The 18,746-nt window shown below is 47.1% G+C and overlaps 2 protein-coding genes and 1 non-coding gene across 6 annotated transcripts in view; all 3 read right to left on the reverse strand.

Moving 5' to 3' along the window:
* Positions 1-18,746, reverse strand: part of DGKD (diacylglycerol kinase delta) — a 681,592-nt gene that overhangs the window by 173,454 nt on the left and 489,392 nt on the right. The gene's annotated exons all lie outside the window — the stretch shown is intronic.
* The window catches only part of ATG16L1 (autophagy related 16 like 1), a 46,211-nt gene continuing 34,764 nt past the window's right edge, over positions 7,300-18,746 (reverse strand). For all 4 annotated transcript variants that reach the window (XM_050751562.1, XM_050751565.1, XM_050751564.1 and 1 more), the window contains 6 exons: positions 12,988-13,108; positions 12,610-12,715; positions 10,684-10,833; positions 10,528-10,575; positions 9,584-9,685; positions 7,300-8,691 (listed from right to left, as the gene is read on the reverse strand). In XM_050751562.1, coding sequence (XP_050607519.1) covers positions 8,598-8,691; positions 9,584-9,685; positions 10,528-10,575; positions 10,684-10,833; positions 12,610-12,715; positions 12,988-13,108 — 621 coding nt within the window. In that variant the 3' untranslated portion in view covers positions 7,300-8,597. The remainder of the gene's footprint in view (positions 8,692-9,583; positions 9,686-10,527; positions 10,576-10,683; positions 10,834-12,609; positions 12,716-12,987; positions 13,109-18,746) is intronic.
* On the reverse strand, positions 14,004-14,268 carry LOC126933279 (small Cajal body-specific RNA 6). Its single transcript, XR_007718518.1, has one exon. It is a non-coding gene; the product is annotated as a small Cajal body-specific RNA 6 (non-coding RNA).

An 18,746-nucleotide genomic window follows, 5' to 3' on the forward strand; every position in this document is an offset into this window, starting at 1 on the left:
ATGAAATTTTAAAGCACAGAAAAGTTAGAACAGTACAATAGACACCCACATGGTCAACTTCAAGATTTGACAATTAACATTTTGCTGCCTGCACTCCTCTGTATCTACCTGTTTTTTCCCTTTTTAACCATTTGAACGTACATGCAGACATCATGACACTTTACCCGTATCTCAGAATGCAGCTCCTAAGCACAAGGACAAAAATGTTCGTTCTTTTTATGAAATAACAATCAAGAGTATGTGGTAGTTTAGAAAAAAGTCCTTACTTGGCAAAAATTAAAAGCTGGCAATCTTCCCCTATATTTATTTTTGAGAATTATTGCTCTATGAATGCTCAAAGTCTGGGCACCAGTGGCTACAGCATGCTTGTTTCTCTGGGGTTGGCTTCCAGTGAGACAATGCTTTGAACCCTGTGTTTCATCTCCAAACACTAAACACAGCAGCCGGCTTGCTGGGCAGGGGAGGTGGGAGCGGGGTGGAGGCATCCAGCTAAGAGGTTTATGGGCTTTGGGGCGGGGTTGTCGTCTTAGGGGTTTACTGGGGCTCATGCACGAGGAAAATGGGTAACTCTGCTAAACATCAGCTACAAAATGAAAATCTCGTGTCCTCATTGCCTTGATTTTACTGAAGCAGAGAACACCAGGGCAGCTTGAAGTATGGATAAAGACTGCCAGGGAATCGGAGCTTTTAAAAGTCACCTTAATTCCAATATGTATCTCCTAGACTCAGTCAGTGAGTTTAAAGAATAGAGGGCTGTTTGGGGTTGGGCTGGCTAATAATATCTGCAATCATAAACGCAATCCTGTGGGTCTGCAAGGTAATGAGAGACCTTTAAAAAATCACTTTGTTCCCATTCCATCCCTTACTTTGATCTCTTCTGTTAACATCTCCAATAAGTTACTGAAAGCTTCCAAGGATGGGGAAATCACTATCTCGTTGGATTTGTTGGATATCCATTTTTTTTTCCAAATAGAATAAAGAGTGAAAAAACTATTATTTACTAATTATTAGCATTTACTATTATTAGTATTTACTAGTATTATTTACTAATTAGAATTAGTAAATTATGATTTACTAATACTAAATTATTAGTATAAAGAGTGAAAAATTACGTTAGGATGGAACTGGCTTCCCTTCTGCTTCTCTCCATCGCTCGAACTTAATCTTTTCCGCACGTGAATCCTTCCATGATTAGCCTTGTAGGCACCGAAGCCCTCTCACCACCCTGGGGGGCCCACTCCCAGACAGATTTCCAATGTCTGTCTGGAGGCACTGTGCTGAAAATGGTACTTAATGTTGCGGGTTCCCATGTAATAGGAGCATGCTGTACAAACTGCCCCAGACGGAGTCCTGGGTTCTTGGCCTACTGCTGAATCCATTATGACCTTGAGGGAGTAGCCTGGCCTATTTCCTTTATCGGTCTGAGGGGACCCCCCCAGCCTGCCTTGTCGTGCAAAGTGGAAAGATTCATGGAATGTGCAGATGGCCTTAAGAAGGTCAAGTCTTGTGCAGGACGATCCTGATCAAGATTTTCTCTTGTCCTCTCCAGCGGTGAGGCTCACACCTATCTTGTGTGCTTCTTCAGCCTCTGGTCATGCCACCTGGGCCTCAACACTAAAGGGGGTTCTGACGATGATGAGGTTGCTTCTACAGAAGAGTGGAGAGCCAACCACGAACTGAGGGCTTACCCTGGGATCCCTGGATGGGCTTCAGGATCTGTGAACCTAAGCTGCATGCAAAGTTATGTAGATATGCCTTTTTCTGGGGAGAGGGCTCATAAGTTTCCTTCAGATAGATCCACTGCTACTGATCAAAAACGTCTGAAAAGCACTGATCCTCTTTCTTGCTGGAATTAGAGGGGGTGGTTGCACAACATTGTGAATATATTAAATGTTGCTGAATTGTTTACTTTAAAATGGTTTATGGTATGTGAATCTCAAATTTTTTTTTCTTTTGAGACACTGTCTTGCTCTGTCGCTCAGACTGGAGTGCAGTGGCACCATCATGGCTCACTGCAGCCTTGACCTTTGGGGCTCAGGTGATCCTCTTGCTTCAGCATCCTGAATAGCTGGGATTACAGGGATGTGCCACCACACCCGGCTAATTTTTGCATTTCTAGTAGCGACAGGGTTTCATCATGCTGCCCAGGCAGGTCTCAAACTCCTGGCCTCAAGTAATCCGCCCAGCTCACCTCAGTTGGGATTACAGGTGTGAGCCACCATGCCTGGCCTACTATTACATTTTTAAACGATTCTCTCTTCCTTTCAGCTAGTTATACTTTGGGACAATCTTGGGGCTGGTTTGTTTTCCGCTAATTCTACTACTATAAACCCACCATGTGCCAAGCACTCTATCGGGTGTAAAGCATATGACGGCCCTGAGATCTTCTTAGTCTCTTAGGACCATCTGGGTGTACTCCTGGGGGCAACAGGACTTACGGCTTCCTAACTAGAAGCCAGGCTGTTTACAGTTTATCCTCTTAGTGCCTGGCTCACAAGCATGCCTACCTATCCTCTCCTCACTGTAGTTCTCTGATAAAAATGAAGCCCAAAGCCAGAATTTGCCTGCCGTCACCTTCCTGTGCCTGGGGTCAGAGCAATCCACAGTGGGGGCTGGGCCCACAGTCATGTGCAGGACTAATGTCCCCACTTGAGATACAAGTGTATGCTTATGGAGAAGCCAACCACATCCAGTGTGGGGCATTCAAAAAAAGGTCAGCAAGAATTACTGTTCTAGAATACATACTCAGCGCCTGTAATCCCAACACTTTGGGAGGCCGAGGCGGGCAGATCACGAGGTCAGGAGATGGAGACCATCCTGGCTAACATGGTGAAACCCCATCTCTACTAAAAATACAAAAAAATTAGCTGGGCATGGTGGCAGGCACCTGTAGTCCCTGCTACTTGGGAGGCTGAGGCAGGAGAATGGTGTGAACCCGGGAGGCGGAGCTTGCAGTGAGCCGAGATTGTGCCACTGCACTTCAGCCTGGGCGACAGAGTGAGATTTAAAAAAACAAACAAACAAAAAGTGACCCAAGGATAGTGACAAGGGCTTGCTTATACACGGATGCTTGCTTGCTTGCTGTGCCAGCAATCCCCCCAGCAGATGTGTGAACAAAGCCACCTCCACCATCCATCCCCACTAGACCAGGTCAGCTGCCTCACAGAATCTTAGTAAATAATCATTGTTTTAAGCCATGAAGTTTGAGGTAGTCTGTTATACAGCAAAAGCTAATTGGATTTTGTTTCAAACCAATCATAAGAAACACCGCTGCAACAATCAGGAACATTGGACTGAAGGGTGGGTGATACCGTCATACCGTCACTGTTAATTCCAGTAGGTTAATCACAGCTGGGTCTCCTTGCCGGGCTGGGTTGGGATGCATGGTAATTCATGGGTAAAACAACGTGCTTGAAATTTGCGTTAAAATACTCTGGGGGGAAAGCATCAAAGAGGGCTGACTGAGACTGACAGGGCTGTTGAGTGGTGGGTACACTGGACTCGTTGGAGACAATACTGTCTACTCCCTTGGGTTCTGTGTTTGTCCTGATTTGGATGTTCTCACTGTGCTCACCAATTGCAGGTTAGAATATGAAGGCAACGCAGTGCCGGGGAAGACTCACTAAGCAGCGGGGAAGGTTGAGAGGACAGGAACAGTTGGAGCATGCACAGAGAGGGAGGATCTGGAACAAACAGGCCAGGAAGGGTTGAGACCTGTTAGGAAAGTCAGAGTTCCTGGAGGCCAGAGTAGTCAAATTTTGCTTAAGTGAGGCAGCTAAGAATCATTCTGTGATTAGTCCCATCTTTTACTGGCAGGTACCACATACCTCATGCACTTTTACAGAATCTACGCAGATACAGGCATACCTCATTTTACTCAAGATTTCCAAAGGTTTTTTTTTTTTTTAGAGACAGTCTTGCTCTGTCACCCAGAATGGAGTTCAATGGTCCGATCTCGGCTCACTGCAACCTCCACCTCCCGGGTTCAAGCGATTCTCCTGCCTCAGCCTCCTGACTAGCTGGGACTACAGGTGTGGACCACCACACCCGGCTAATTTTTTGTATTCTTGGTAGAGATGGGGTTTCACCGTGTTAGCCAGGAGGGTCTCAATCTCCTGACCTCGTGATCCGCCAGCCTTGGCCTCCCAAAGTGCTGGGATTTCCAAAGTTTTTTGGATGGAAAATAGGAATTTCTAACATAAGCCGGACTTATTAAAGCAGGACCCTAGAAAAGGCCATGTGGAGGAGCACAGCCCATTCACTTTTGAAGACACAGCTTAGCGTCACACCTGTCCCTGTGGGCGTGGCCAGGTGCAGTGGCTCATGTCTATGATCCCAGCACTTTGAGAAGGCAGACGGGTGGACTGTTTGAGTCCAGAGTTCGAGACAACCCTCGCCAACATGGCAAAACCCCATCTCTACTAAAAATACAAAAAAAGAAAAAAAAAGTGCCAAGCATGGTGGCAGGTGGCTGCAGTCCCAGCTACTCGGGAGGCTGAGGTGGGAGGATCACCTGAGCCTAGGAGGTCAAAGTGGCAGTGAACTGAGATTGCACCACTGCACTCCACTTGGGTAACTGGAATAAGACCCTACCCCAAAAGAAAGAAAAGATCTAATCAATTAAGATTGCTGTTGTGCTACAGACACTCAGGTAGTTGTGCAGGATTTGGTACACTCAGCAACCTGCGACTTCCCAGCCGACTTGCTCCTGGAGCCTAAGAGCAGCCTCTTCCATCCATTCACCCTAGTGTCCCCACGAAACATCGGGTGCCATGCTGTGAAAGCAGGAGGGGCTTTGGGACATCTATGGTAAGAGGCAGCATATGAACAGTATGCACTTTAACAATAAGGCTTTGGGTAACATGGTGAAACCGTCTCTACAAAATATAAAAAATTAGCTGGCTGTAGTGGCACCAACCTATCCTATCGTCCCAGCTACTCGGGAGACAGAGGTGGGGGGATCACTTGTGCCTGGGAGGCAGAGGCTGCAGTGAGCCAAGATTGTGCCACTCCACTCCAGCCTGGGTGACAGAGATCTTATCTCAAAAAATAAAAATAAAAACATAAAGAAAAATAGGGCCAAACAAAAGTGGCTCCACTCCCATACTCCTGGCACTTTGAGAGGCTGAGGCAGGAGGACTGCTTTGGGCACTGCCATTGGAGACCCTCCTGCAACCTACTGAGACCCCATCTCTATTAAAAATAAAATTAGCCAGGCATGGTGGTATGCTCAGGTTGAGGGAGTAGATCGCCTGGGCCTGGGAGGTCGAGGCTGCAGTGAGCAGTGACCATACCACTGTACTCCAGCCTGGGCAGCACAGCAAAACCCTGTCTCAAAAAAAAAAAAAAAAAAAAAAAATAAAAAAACACAACTAGCTGCTGGAAAGGCCCTTGTCCACACCCTAGGCAGGGAGTTAAAGGGCAGCCACACTCCCCGGTGCTGTGAGACCCTCGCGTTGACCTCAGCACTGGCGGGCAGTTACGGGACTGGAATGGAGCTCAGGCTGAGCAAAGAACAGCCATGCTTCCCTCCAAATGCAAAAACAGCATGATCTGAGACTATTCGAACACTTGTTTGGGGCCTATTTGGAGAATCACCTTCTTGAAGTGATTGCAAAGGGCTCATCCAACTTTTTTTTTTTTTTTTTTTTTTTTTTTTTTAAGAGACAGGGTCTTACTTTATCACCCAGGCTGGAGTGCAATCATAGCTCACTGTAGCCTCCAACTCCTGGCCTCAAGTGATCCTTCTGCCTCAGCCTCCCAAAGTGTTGGGATTACAGGTGTGAGCCGACACATCTCGCCTTCATCCAGCTTTGTGCAAGTGCTGGCTGCCTCAGACTTCAGACCCTGATGGCACCTTGACTGCAGGTGCTAGGCTAAGTGGAGACTGGCTGAGTTTCCTGAGCAGGGTGGTCATCACTTGTCACAGCTCAGGCTGTGTGTCAGGTATCTGAGCCACCACAAGTGAATGCCTCTCCAGCGTGGCGTTTCACTGGAGAAAGGCTCCGTGTGCGGGGCTGAAGAGGAATCGTGCGGGGCTCTTCTACTGCAGCTGGTAACGTTCTGAAGAAATACCTTTCCAGTGTCCGTTAAGATTTGCGTGACATGAAACTGGAACACTAGTGTTTACAGGGAGTGATACTTTGTGGAGTGGAGCTTACATGATGAACGAGAAAAGGCCATTAAAAAGTACTAGCCATTGTCACTATTCACAATAGCAAAGACTTGGAACCAACCCAAATGTCCATCAGTGACAGACTGGGTTAAGAAAATGTGGCACACATACACCGTGGAATACTATGCAGCCATAAAAAAGAATGAGTTCATGTCCTCTGTAGGGACATGGATGCAGCTGGAAACCATCATTCTCAGCAAACTATCGCAAGAACAGAAAACCAAACCCCACATGCTCTCACTTATAGGGGGGAATTGAACATTGAGATCACTTGGACACAGGAAGGGGAACATCACACACTGGGGCCTATTGTGGGGAACGGGGACGGGGGAGGGATAGCATTAGGAGATATACCTAATGTAAATGATGAGTTAATGGGTGCAGCACAGCAACATGGCACATGTATACGTATGTAACAAACCTGCACATTGTGCACATGTACCCTACAACTTAAAAGTATATAAACAACAACAACAACAAACAAACAAACAAGTAGGACACTCCACACAATTCAACCTGGTTCCCAGACTGCTCCCAGTAAATGGGAAAGTGCATCAGTTAAGCCGGTCAATGGCAACGGAGAGGCACATCCAAGGCGGAGCTGTTCAACGCTCTCTCGCTCCTTCCTCCCTCCCTCTTTACCCTCCTTCCTGTCTTCCTTCCTCCTTCTATGTGTTTGCCTTTCTCTCTCTTCCCCCCCTCAACTTTATTAAGGGACAGACATACAATAAACTGCCCATATTTAAAGTACATAATTTGATGAGCTTTCACATATGTATATAGGTATAAACCCATCATCACAATCAAGGTAACAGACATTTCCATCGCCCCAAATTGTTTCTTTGTGGCCTTTTGTAATTCATTCCTCCCCCTCCCTCCATCTGCAGACAACCAATAATCTGCTTTCTGCCACTATAGATTCGTTTATATTTTCTAGAATTTTATATAAATGGAATCATGCAGTTAAAAAAAACAAACAAACGAAAAACACAATAAACACTTGGTAAATGGGGAAAAAAAAGTACTAGCCATTGTTTACAAATAACTAGCAGGTAAACAAATCACTTTCTTTCCCCTTTCTAAGGATAAGGGAGAATAAAATAGTCACCACGAGGCATGGAGTCTGAAAAGTATAACAGATTTCTTTTTAATTATTTACAGTCAAGTTCTGTTGGGCAACATAACGAAATAAATAAAAGATGTGCCCTGGCCCGTGAATTTCAACTCTCCTTAAGTTCTCTGAAGGACAAATTGGAAAGTGGCGACCAGGCAGGGAAGAGAGGGCAGGTGGAGGCCAGGACCATCAGTGGGAAGGCGGCCTGACACCTCTCACTGGCTCTAGCACTCACATCCCCAAATGCCCAGAGAACAAGCATGGAAGAAAAAAAATAAAGTGCAAATTTAGAAGTGATAAGGGTGTTTTGCACACTCAATGAACTAAAACTTTATACACAGGTAAAATGGTAAAGATAAATGCTTTTCCTTGGCCTTCATCACAACCCCTGAAACGGAAAGATGGCACTGCTGTGCTTCTGAGCCTGGGCTTCTTGCACTAAAGCACCAAGGGCATGGCACACAGGCTTGGCAGAGGGGCCGTGGCCAGAATCACCAGCTTCAGACAAATATGTTGGAGGTCTCAAATCCCTTGGCACCCCAAGCATGCAGTGTGCACCCACCTTCTGGGTGTCTGCAGATCGATATAGGAACACATCCTTACCTCTGCAGCAAACCCATTTCCCTGGAAAAGATTTTCTCACATCCTCTCCCACCTCAAAAAAACATAAAAACATTTTTTTTTAAACCACACAGAGATCTTTAAATATGTCGAATTTTGTGGGGGAAAGAGAGCCAGAAAGCTCTGAAGAACAGTGGAAGAGATCTGAGGAAATTTCAGCAGTAATGAGACACATTCATGCAGCCCACCAGGGAGGGGTCTGTAGCCTTGGAGTTTCCGTTAATCCAATGCTTAAAGTGAGTTCACCGGGCAAATGACCCCACGGTGATGAGACATGCGTCAGGCCAGAACCAACTTTGGAAGGATGAGAGAAAGCACAGAGAACACCACCTTGATGTGGGGGCTGTTTTTGGCACTGCCCTTGGTGAGGAGGCCCAGCGGGGCCCTGTGCTCCCCCAAGTGAGGTATGGAAGGTCAGAGCTAGTAGTGTTTCCCAAAGCAAGAACCTGAGCCTCTGCTAAGTGACCGCAGCGTCAGGTTTTTTCAGTGTTATTCTTCCAGGCCAAGAGAGACCTCAGTCAAATCTTCAGAAATCCCATTCACGGCAAAGCTACAGTGCCACATAGCTTGAGCTTCTCTGGGAGGTCCATGCTGTACCCAGCACATCACCTGCCAGGACAGGGCTGCGGGAGCCCACGTGCTTCTTCTGAGGAGGGCGCTGGGGTCCTCCCAGCCCTGAGAGGCCCGTCAATACTGTGCCCACAGCACAGCTTTGCATCCTTTGTCCACGCTGACAACGTGCGAGCCAGAGGGCGACCACGCCACCGCATTGATGGACGAGCTTCAAAGGAGAGATCAGAAAATTACCAAGTTTCAGAACATTTGGGATGAGATCTTAGTAAACTAAACACCAGAAGCTTGTGCACTCAGGGAGTCACAATTTTGCCAACTTCCATTTCACTCTCTGGCACTGTGCCCACAGCAAGGCAGGAGCTCACTACAATGCAAAAGACCTCTGAAAAATCCAGTGGTGTACTTAATTAAGTCACGCTGGGATGAAGGGAGTTTGGCCCCTTTGGCAGTCAGCGCTTATCACACTCTCCCCAAGAGAGGAGCTCTGGGTGAGCTGGAAAGAGACAGGACACATGCCTCTGAAGAGCCAGGCAGTGGTGGCCAGCACTGGTTAGGTCTGGGAGCAGTTGCTGCTGCCCAAGGGCAGGGAGAGAAGGTTCTGAAGGAAAATGGTATCTGGCTTCCGACTAGCAGGTGGGCTTGTGTGGGCAGAACAAAGTTAGGAAAAAAGGGGGTCTGGGGCCTGCCTATCAGGTGGAAGATAAAATAAGGTGTGTGGAAATTAGTGTTTAGGACATGTCAATGCACTGACAACAGGGACTTCCAAGGGAGAGAGGGAGGCAGAAAGGAAGGAGAGTAGAGAAGGGGAAGGAGACACAGAGGACATGGGACATAACCAAAGAGACAGGGATGTGTTTCTATAACCCTTTCTCCAGCGGCCGCCACTCTAACCGCTCTACCTGGAGTACTCTGTAGACTGTGGCCTGCTGTGCTGTGAATGGCCCCAGCTTCTCTCCACTGACCTAGCTCAGTCAGCCGAGCAGGTGGGCGGGCGGGCAGTGCCCTCATGGTGTTGACTGAGGTCTAAACCGGATGACCCTGAGATCAAGTCAAAGGCCGTGCTCACAACGCAAGGGGGCGCTGAGACAGGGCCGTCTTACCTGTGCTGCTTTGAGAGAACCTTTTCCACTTTCCCTGTGAGCACACTCCAGATGTAGAGAGAGCCCTCAGCAGAGCCTGCCGCCACGTAACTGCCGTCAGGACTAGAGAAGACAGGAAGAAAGGAAAGGCTGTCAATTCCCCATTCCCCATTCAGCATCTCCGTGGCCTTTTTCCCAAGAAGGAATGTTTGTTCTTCACTGATGGCCACTCCTGTGTGCCTAGACCTCAGAATGTGTGCTATTCATGGCCCTTCCAGCCAAACCTGCTTTTCCCCAGTATTTCAGCACCATCCGCTAATGAAGAGTGGCATCACATTACTTCTTGGGGCTCCAAGTCCTTAACCATCTACAGACTTGAACAAAACAACATATAGGGAGATCAAAGCCAACCTCCACATAGCTCAGGGTTTCAGCCCGTGGACTGCCTTGTTACACGCTTCAAAGAGGAGGAGGGAACAAAAGAAGCATCTTAGCAGCCGAGCCTGGAAACGTATTTGGAAGAAGCACGATACATGGAAGAAGGGAACAAGGAGCGGAAAACTGCAGACCACCTGCACACCCTTCTTCAAAAAGGCTTTTCAGTCCCACCCCAGGCCCACAGCCATTCCTGCCCTTTTCCAAAGCTCTCACACCTTCCAAACTTAAGGTGTGAGGCAATAGTTCTTGCGTGAATGAGTGACGAGAAGTGTACCTAATGGGCTCACCCAGAAGAAAGCAACCAGCCAACTGTTATTTTTTGGTACAACACGTTAGGTTCCTGTAATCACAAAAGGAACACTGGAAAGAGACAATAATGGTGGCCTGCAATAATGAACTTACAAGCACATTCCTGGAAACACAGGTTGGGCACTGAACAAAATTTAGCTCTGTATCCCCAGTGGGAAAATGCCCACACAGAACTCTTTGTGATGAACCAAATTGGCAGGGGGTGGGTCACTACTAACCTGAAGACAACTCTGGTCCAGTCAGAGCCGCACTTGAACCCAGGTGCACTGAAACAAACAACAGGGCACTGTCACTCAGGGAGCTCAGGCCATGCAGCACGTAAGAGAGCAGGGCTGGGACTCTGGTCTTCATGCAACCAGCACGTCTTCAGTTACCTGAATGTCTGCTTGACAGCATTTGTTCGGAGATCAATAACTTTTAGCAAGTCATCCCGGGAGCAGCTCAGGAGCTCAGTCCTTTCTGGGTTTAAGTCCAGGGCAGTAATCTTTCCCAACAGCTCCATCTCTCGAACTATACTCTCTGATCTAAGAGGGACAACAGATTGGAGAAATGTAACATAGGCCAAACTAGACCTCATGCCGTGGAGGAAAAAAAAGGCACTGCAATTCAACTAGCATGCAACGCTCTGCCAGCGCAGTAAATGTGTTCCCAGCCTTCTAATAACCTGTGACCGCTTTTCTTACTTTCTCATCAATAGACCCTAAGACAGTCATTTCCAGACTGGAACTCTGAAGTTGGTCAGAATTTCCTCATCCATTTTTGGGATGACAACAGTCACCAATCAGAGTTTCTGATCAGCATGAGCTAACTAGGGCTACTACCCAATTAGTATTAGTTCAGTGATGTGATTTCAACTTTTGGATAAAGTTGGCAAAGAAACGTGCACTCGCGGGCCTGGGCTGCCTTGTCAGTGTAACCCTGTAGGCTCTTGCAGGCTTTCTGCCCTATTCAGTGTGGCTCTGTGGCCCTCCACCTCTAGACATGGGGCCAGGAAAGCCAGCGCAGAGCCACGGTTCTATGCACCTCCTTCTTCTTCTCTGTGCTCCGGCCCATGTCCAGGTCGGCTAACGGCCACCCTGGGCAGGGCCCTGTTGGTGACATTTACAGCCAAAGTGGGTGCTGACCTGTTCTGTGATGACTTTGTTGTAAGCCTTCAATGAAACCATTTTCTACCTCACACCGTAACTAAGCAAGAATTTATCTGACTGTTGCTAAATATGCAGCTTGAAGCAAGCTACTCCACTTCCTTGGGACTCGGGGTCTTCACCTGTCAGATTATGGGATGGACTAAGAGACTTCGAACATCCAGCTTAACTCTCAAATTCCATGTTTCAAGTTCCAGTTTCAGGTTTTAAAAGCAAACTAAAGATTATGAATAAAATGTGAAGTGGTGTCCCGGAACCATGAGCATTGTCAGGACTTTCTGGTGCCATGCTGTGTTTCAAAGCATCATCTATCACCACGGGCCCTGTACCCCCGCCCTCTCTACAACCCTGCTGGGAGGCTGTCCTCATTTACTCTCCATCCTGTCTTCCCCCTCCTCATCCTCTGCCTCCAATCTGTCAACAAGCCCTGTCCAAATTCTCCTTCAAATAGATTCCCTCCTCCACATGTTCCTCTACTGACTTGAACTTAGGTCCTTATCAACTCTATTGATTTCCTGTTCCCCAATATGCCCTCTCAAAATGCCACCAAAGTCATCTACTAGACTCCTGCAAAGCAACCATTTCCTTGCTAAACACCCAACGACTTACGGGATCGAGTCGTTTGAAAATGGCTTATCAAGCCCGTGGCAACCTGATTTCAACGCACCATAGCCACCTCACTGGCTTCTGCCCACTTGCCGTGTATCAGCCACCAGACACACACTCAAAAGTTTGAGCGGCTTTCCTGCTGTGTGAATCCTACTCAAGTCTCCGGAGACATCTGGAGAGGCATTCTTTAGCACACTTGGGCAAAGGGACCTGCCTCTACTTCAACACACGAGTCACTGACTTTTGTGTCTGCCTTCCCTACTACAGTCTAAATTACCTAAAGGGAGAAAGAGTATCCTGTGTGCCTTTTCTCACCTGCCAGCTGGTGAAGGGCCCAGCACTCACTGCACGCTCAATAAATGACTGCTAAGCTCCACAGGCTACTTCACGGGAAAGAACAGCCGGGTGTTAATAAGCTAACACTAAACATGCACGTACTGAAGCTCATTTCTGTCATGTCCTGAGATTTTAAAAGCACAACCCATGTACAGAACCATCACTGTGGAGACTCTCAGGTGCCTCCTGTCAGGCGCTTGGGTATCATACCGAATGTCCCAGAAACGAATTTTCTTGTCAAAATGTCCACTCATTACACATTGCTCTGTGCAGACAATATCATTGCAACTGGATCCTGCAAACACTGTCTTTATGCCTGAAAGAAACGCAAACATCATTAATCAAGCAGAGGCACCAACGTGGCTGTTTACATAATGCTGCTACCCTCGAACCACTGACTTGTCAGAGTTACTCACTTAATGAAGCCTCAAACAAGAAAAACTATCACTACCCTCAGTGCCCCTCTAAACGTGAAGCCAGATCTGAAATTCAAACTATATTACATAAATGCAGGCTCTGACGTGCACACACACCCCTCCACGCTAACATCTAAGCATATACACAGACAGAGAGACTGAATTTCCTCACAGACTTTGCTGCGTAGATCCCAGAGTTTGAGAGTCCGGTCGTGACTTCCTGAGACGATCCGCGCATTGTCCAGCAGGAACTTAGCAGACAGCACTTTCCCACTATGTCCCGTGAGTGTGTGCTAGGAGAGAACACAGCCAGGGTGAGCCTCAGGGCGCCAGGCCCTGCCTATGCTAGCAAAGTATCCACAGCATCCTTACCTCCAGTCAGAGTGTCAGACCACCCTGAGATCCGGCCAGGAACACTCAAAGCGATAAGACAGCAAAGGAAAAAGACACAGGTCAGGCACAGACTCATGCCTGCAATCCCAACACGCTGGGAGGCCAAGGTGTGAGGACTGCTTGAGCCCAGGAGTTCAAGACCAGCCTGGGCAACACAGTGAAACCCCCATCTCTAAAAAACTTTTTTCAAAAATTTGCAGGGAGTGGTGGCATGTGCCTGGGGTCCCAGTTACTTGGGAAGCTGAGGCAAGAGGACTGCTTGAGCCTGGGAGGCCGAGGTTGCAGTGAACTATGACAATGCCATTGTACTCCACCTGAGTGACAGCAAGATCCTGTCACACACACACACACACACACAAATCCCAAACAGGATACGAAGCAACAATTTCATTCCTGAGTCTTATCCAGAGGCCACACATTTCATAGGAAGCCTATCTTTGAGTGTTGGCCAAATGTGAGGTATCAAGACCAAAAGGATAAAACTGCCACTAAAAATAACATTAAAAACAAAAACTGAACATCACTAGGACCAAGCTTCACGTGCTCCCCATCCTCAATCTTGAATTTGAAATCAGCTCTACCACAGATATCTGCTGTACTGTTTTTGTAATTTTTTGTATGTCTGGATTATATCAAATTTTAAAAAGTTTAAAGCCTCGATTTTGCCCCATGCTGCTGAAAGTCAGTTCCATATTTAAAGTCAGACTAGACAAGGTCACCACAAGCATAATTTACAAAAGGCAACATCAGGACTCTATGTAAACAATTAAAACCCCTGGGGGATTTTCAATCAGAGGTCTCAGCTTGAACAAGTCTGATCACAGCCACAGATATCAGCACTCCCAACAATCAAATCCCTTTGTGACTAAGCTGTTGGACGCCAACCAGTGTCTTCCCTGAGCTCACGGAGGAACACAGAATGAGGGACATCACGGAGTGTCGGCTGCCCTTCTGCCCATCACAGCACTTCTGAAGCGCGATGGAGGAGAGGCAGCTGGGGATAACTGGGATGCTGGGAGGGGATCTGAGGACTCAGACCTTTTACCATTCATCATTGACCTCTATGCAGTGCATGATCAACATTTTTCTATGTGTTAAAACACCAGAGGTTCAGAAGGTATTCACTGATGTTTTCTTTCTAATTAGAAAATGCAAGGGTGGGCAAAGTGGCTCACACTGGTAATCCTACCACTTTGGGAGACCAAGCTGGGAGGACTGCTTGAGCCCAGGAGTTTGAGACCAGCTTGGGCAAAATAGTGAGACCCTCATCTCTACAAAAAAATTCACATTAGCTGGGTGTGGTGGTATGTACTTACAGTCTCAGCTGCAGGGGAGGCTGAGGTGAGAGGACTGCTTGAGCCCAGAAGGTCGAAGCTTCAGGGAGCCCAGATCCTGCCACTGCACTCCAAACCTCAGCTCCCAAAGATGAGACCTCATGGTTCGGGGTTAGATTTTTTGTGTTAACATTTTTGAAACCAATCTTTCCTCTATTTTCAGTGGAGTTAACTCCACTTCAGCACAGAAACAAAAAACTTATACTACCCTCTCGTCTTCAATGAGGGAAGCTTGCATGAGTTCTCACACTGCCTTATCCCACATTCAAACCTTTGAAACTGGGACAGCATCTTACAACTGCTGCCAGTTGGGTGCCGGCTGTGCTACAGTTGTGTGAAAACCTCCCACTGATCCTTCTGTAAGATCAAGAAAGCTCCACTAACAAAGCCTCCACTACATACAGTCCATGAATAATGATTCCATTCAATATAAAACATCCACTCTGCACAAATCACGGGGAGAGACAAAAAAACTTGGGTAGGCTACTTCTTAAATTCTTTTTTTTTCTTTTTTGAGACAGAGTTTCGCTCTTGTCACCCAAGCTGGAGTGCAGTGGCGTGATCTCAGCTCACTGCAACCTCCGCCTCCCAGGTTCAAGTGATTCTTCTGCCTCAGCCTCCTGAGTAGCTGGGACTATAGGCATGCGCCACCATGTCCAGCTAATTTTTGTATTTTTAGTAGAGACGGGTTTTACCATGTTGGCCAGGCTGGTCTTGAACTCCCGACCTCAAGTGATCTGCCTGCCTCGGCCTCCCAAAGTGCTAGGATTACAGGCATGAGCCACTGTGCCCAGCCTTACATTCAATTCTTAATAACTATTTTATCAAAAATTCAAATTTGTATTTATATTCACTATCTGTTTCTTAATGTTAAGAGTAAAATCACATTTCACAAACACAGGGAATAAAAAGACATTGTGCCTAAGTGGGATATGGCAAGTACAGATGATCCTCAACTTATGATGGGGCCAGTCCTGACAAACACATTGTAAGATGAAAATACCCTACATTGGGGACCATCTGTATATTCATTTTTACATACTTTCCAGGAACATGTTAATCTTTACACAATTATACTCTTCCTAAAAATGTATCCATTGCTCTTTTAACCTTATAGCATAAGCACTTTTTCATATGACAGCTGAAAATTCATGGGCTTTGGGGTTCCACTGATTTAAACACCCTGGGTCTCTGTAACATCTGTGAACGGGAAACATCCTTGTGCTATCTTAGTATGGACTCAACAAGACGAATGGGATCAAATCTCTTCCTTGTTGCACCCCCCCTTTCTTTAAGAGTCTGTCACAAAGGTTGCTGCAGTGAACATTCATGGGCATAGAGCTTTCTTCTCTTAATTTATTTCCAGGAATGAAACTGCTGAACTAATGGAATAAGGGAAAGGGACGTTTTGTTTCTTGGCTCCTTGTATGTATTGTCAGCTTGCTTTGTACAATGTTTGGGCTTCTGCTCACCTTATTCTCAGTGAGAATAAGCTGGAGCTGCCTGAAGCTGGCTCGCCCACCGTCTGGGTGCTTCCAATGGTATAGAGCTGGGCCTCCCACAGGCCTTCAATCACCGCTATCATTTATAAAGAGTCCTTTGAAATGGATCAGATTTAAACTTCTTACATCCGTTAGGTGTTTCCGAAATCTATTTTTATGATTAACACCACTTTTAGGTTTCATCTTCTACTTTTAAACAGGGATTAACAAGAGAAGGGCAGCGGATTTAGATGTCATCAAGGCCGGGGCCTCAAAGCAGGGAGGCTTCAAGATTCCTCTGCTCCACTGGGCTCTGCACAGACTCTCTCTGTGCCTCATGGCAGATAACGAGTGACGACCCCTATTTCTTTTTTTTTTTTTTTTTAGACGGAGTCTCGCTCTGCCGTCCAGGCTGGAGTGCAGTGGCCGGATCTCAACTCACTGCAAGCTCCGCCTCCCGGGTTCACGCCATTCTCCTGCCTCAGCCTCCCGAGTAGCTGGGACTACAGGCGTCCGCCACCTCGCCCGGCTAGTTTTTTGTATTTTTTAGTAGAGACGACCCCTATTTCTAAACACAAAATTGCCCATTCAGGTAACAACTTAATCATGCAGCTAACATAACACCAACCAAAGACAACTGATTCCAGAAGAATGCAGAACTCAGAGAGGAACATTCCAAACAGAAACCATCACCGAGCAGCCATAGCTGATCCTCACTGTGGCCGCCTCACCACACCACGACAGAAGTGGGCAGGGGGTTCTCCAAGCAAGTTCCTCAAGTCAAATCTTACCAAGCAGCCGGGCAGTTTTGTACTGACTTTAGATTTTTAACGGAGGCATCACAGAGGACTCCTTTCAATGCCAGGCTGTTTCTAGGGTGCATTTACAAAAAGGATGTTAAAGCAAGCACTCAACCAGCTGCTTCTTGATTGCCAGTCTCTCCCAACACCATTCCCTTGTCATAAGAGCAAAGGAGATACCAACAGGGCATGGATGTCTGTGAGTTTCACAACATAGATGAATGGATTCCTATTCTCCAATACCATCTGTTAACTGGGGTCTAAAAAAAAGCCAGCACTCCCTAGAATAAGGAGCCTATTTTACTTTCTGCAACCTGGTAAAGTTTTCAGGAGAGTTCTCTGGGTACAGGGAATCTGCTGAAAAAGGCCTCCCATCTTCACACATTTACCAAGGAACAGGACAAGGTTATGAACAGGCCAGAAACTCAAAAGCCAACTAGTCCAGCACAGGAGGCTCCTGCCCCAGCATGGCATCACCAGAAGCAGCAGCCCAGCCGCCTGCGCTGTGCTCCCGCATACTGAGAACATTTCCCCAGTGAGACCTCTGTGCGCCAGCTCAATGTTATGACCTTTGTCTCTCAGTTTAGCTCCCTGCTCTAGGTCCCCTTCTTGTTATTTCTAACCCAAAGGCTGATGCCCACCTGTATAGGACTCCTCTTTTACCAATTAAAAAATACCATCCTGCACTACTGGTTGACTCAACTTCTTCCTCTTCTCCTCTAGGGGACTATCATAAAAAAGGCCGTAGGCCCCTCTCCAATAATTGGTCAGTTTTACTGTATCTCAGTCTAGAATAAAAGGTCAATGATTAGATAAATCACAATATTCCACAGGATGGATTAGAACGTAGCCATGAGTACTGGCTAGGCCATCTTTTCCATGTGTACAGTACAGAACAACAGGGCTTCAACTGAACCTGTTCAAGCATCTGAATCGATGTGCCCCGTGGCAGGCTCTCTAGCAGCGCACTTTCTGAGTCCGTCATTAAGACAAGAACATAGGCTCCTCAGCTCTCACAGCACGTCCTTGTCTTCGTCAGAGGTCATTATTTTGCACCTTCGGACCTGGATCGTCTTTCAACTGCGAATTAAGAATGACTACCCCTGAGGTATTGGCTAGCATCTAATACTAATAATCTTCTATACAACCCTCTCAAGAAAATCACCAGAAACCCACCTAATATACCATTCTACTACAGCTCCTCCACCTCCCTTGTAGATTTAGGAAATTCATCTGGGCCATGTGTCGTGGTGCACGCCTGTAATCCCAGCACTTTGGGAGGCCGTGGCAGGTGGATTACTTAAGGTCAGGAGTTCGAGACCAGCCTGGCCAACATGGGGAAACCCTGTCTCTACTAAAAAAATACAAAAATTAGGCCAGGTGCAGTGGCTCACGCCTGTAATCCCTGCAATTTGGGAGGCCAAGGTGGGTGGATCACGAGGTCAGGAGATCAAGACCATCCTAGCTAAGACGGTGAAACCCCGTCTCCACTAAAAATACAAAAAATTAGCTGGGCATGGTGGTGGGTGCCTGCAGTCCCAGCTATTCTGGAGGCTAAGGCAGGAGAATGGCGTGGGAGGTGGAGCTTGCAGTGAACCGAGATCATGCCACTGCACTCTAGCCTGGGCGACAGAGCGAGGCTCCATCTCAAAAAAAAAAAAAAAAAATTAGTCGGGCATGGTGGCAGATGCATGTAATCCAAGCTACTTGGGAGGCTGAGGAAGGAGAATCACTTGAACCTGGGAGGCAGAGGGCAGAGGTTGAAGTGAGCCGAGATCACGTCATTGCATTCCAGCCTGGGCGACAGGTTCCATCTCAGAAAAAAAAAAAGAAAAAAGAAATTTTGGACAGGCACGGCGGCTCACACCTGTAATCCCAGCACTTTGGGAGGCCGAGGCAGGTGGATCATAAGGTCAGGAGTTC

Source organism: Macaca thibetana, chromosome 12 (genome assembly GCF_024542745.1).
Source record: "Macaca thibetana thibetana isolate TM-01 chromosome 12, ASM2454274v1, whole genome shotgun sequence".
Lineage (NCBI taxonomy): Eukaryota > Metazoa > Chordata > Mammalia > Primates > Cercopithecidae > Macaca > Macaca thibetana.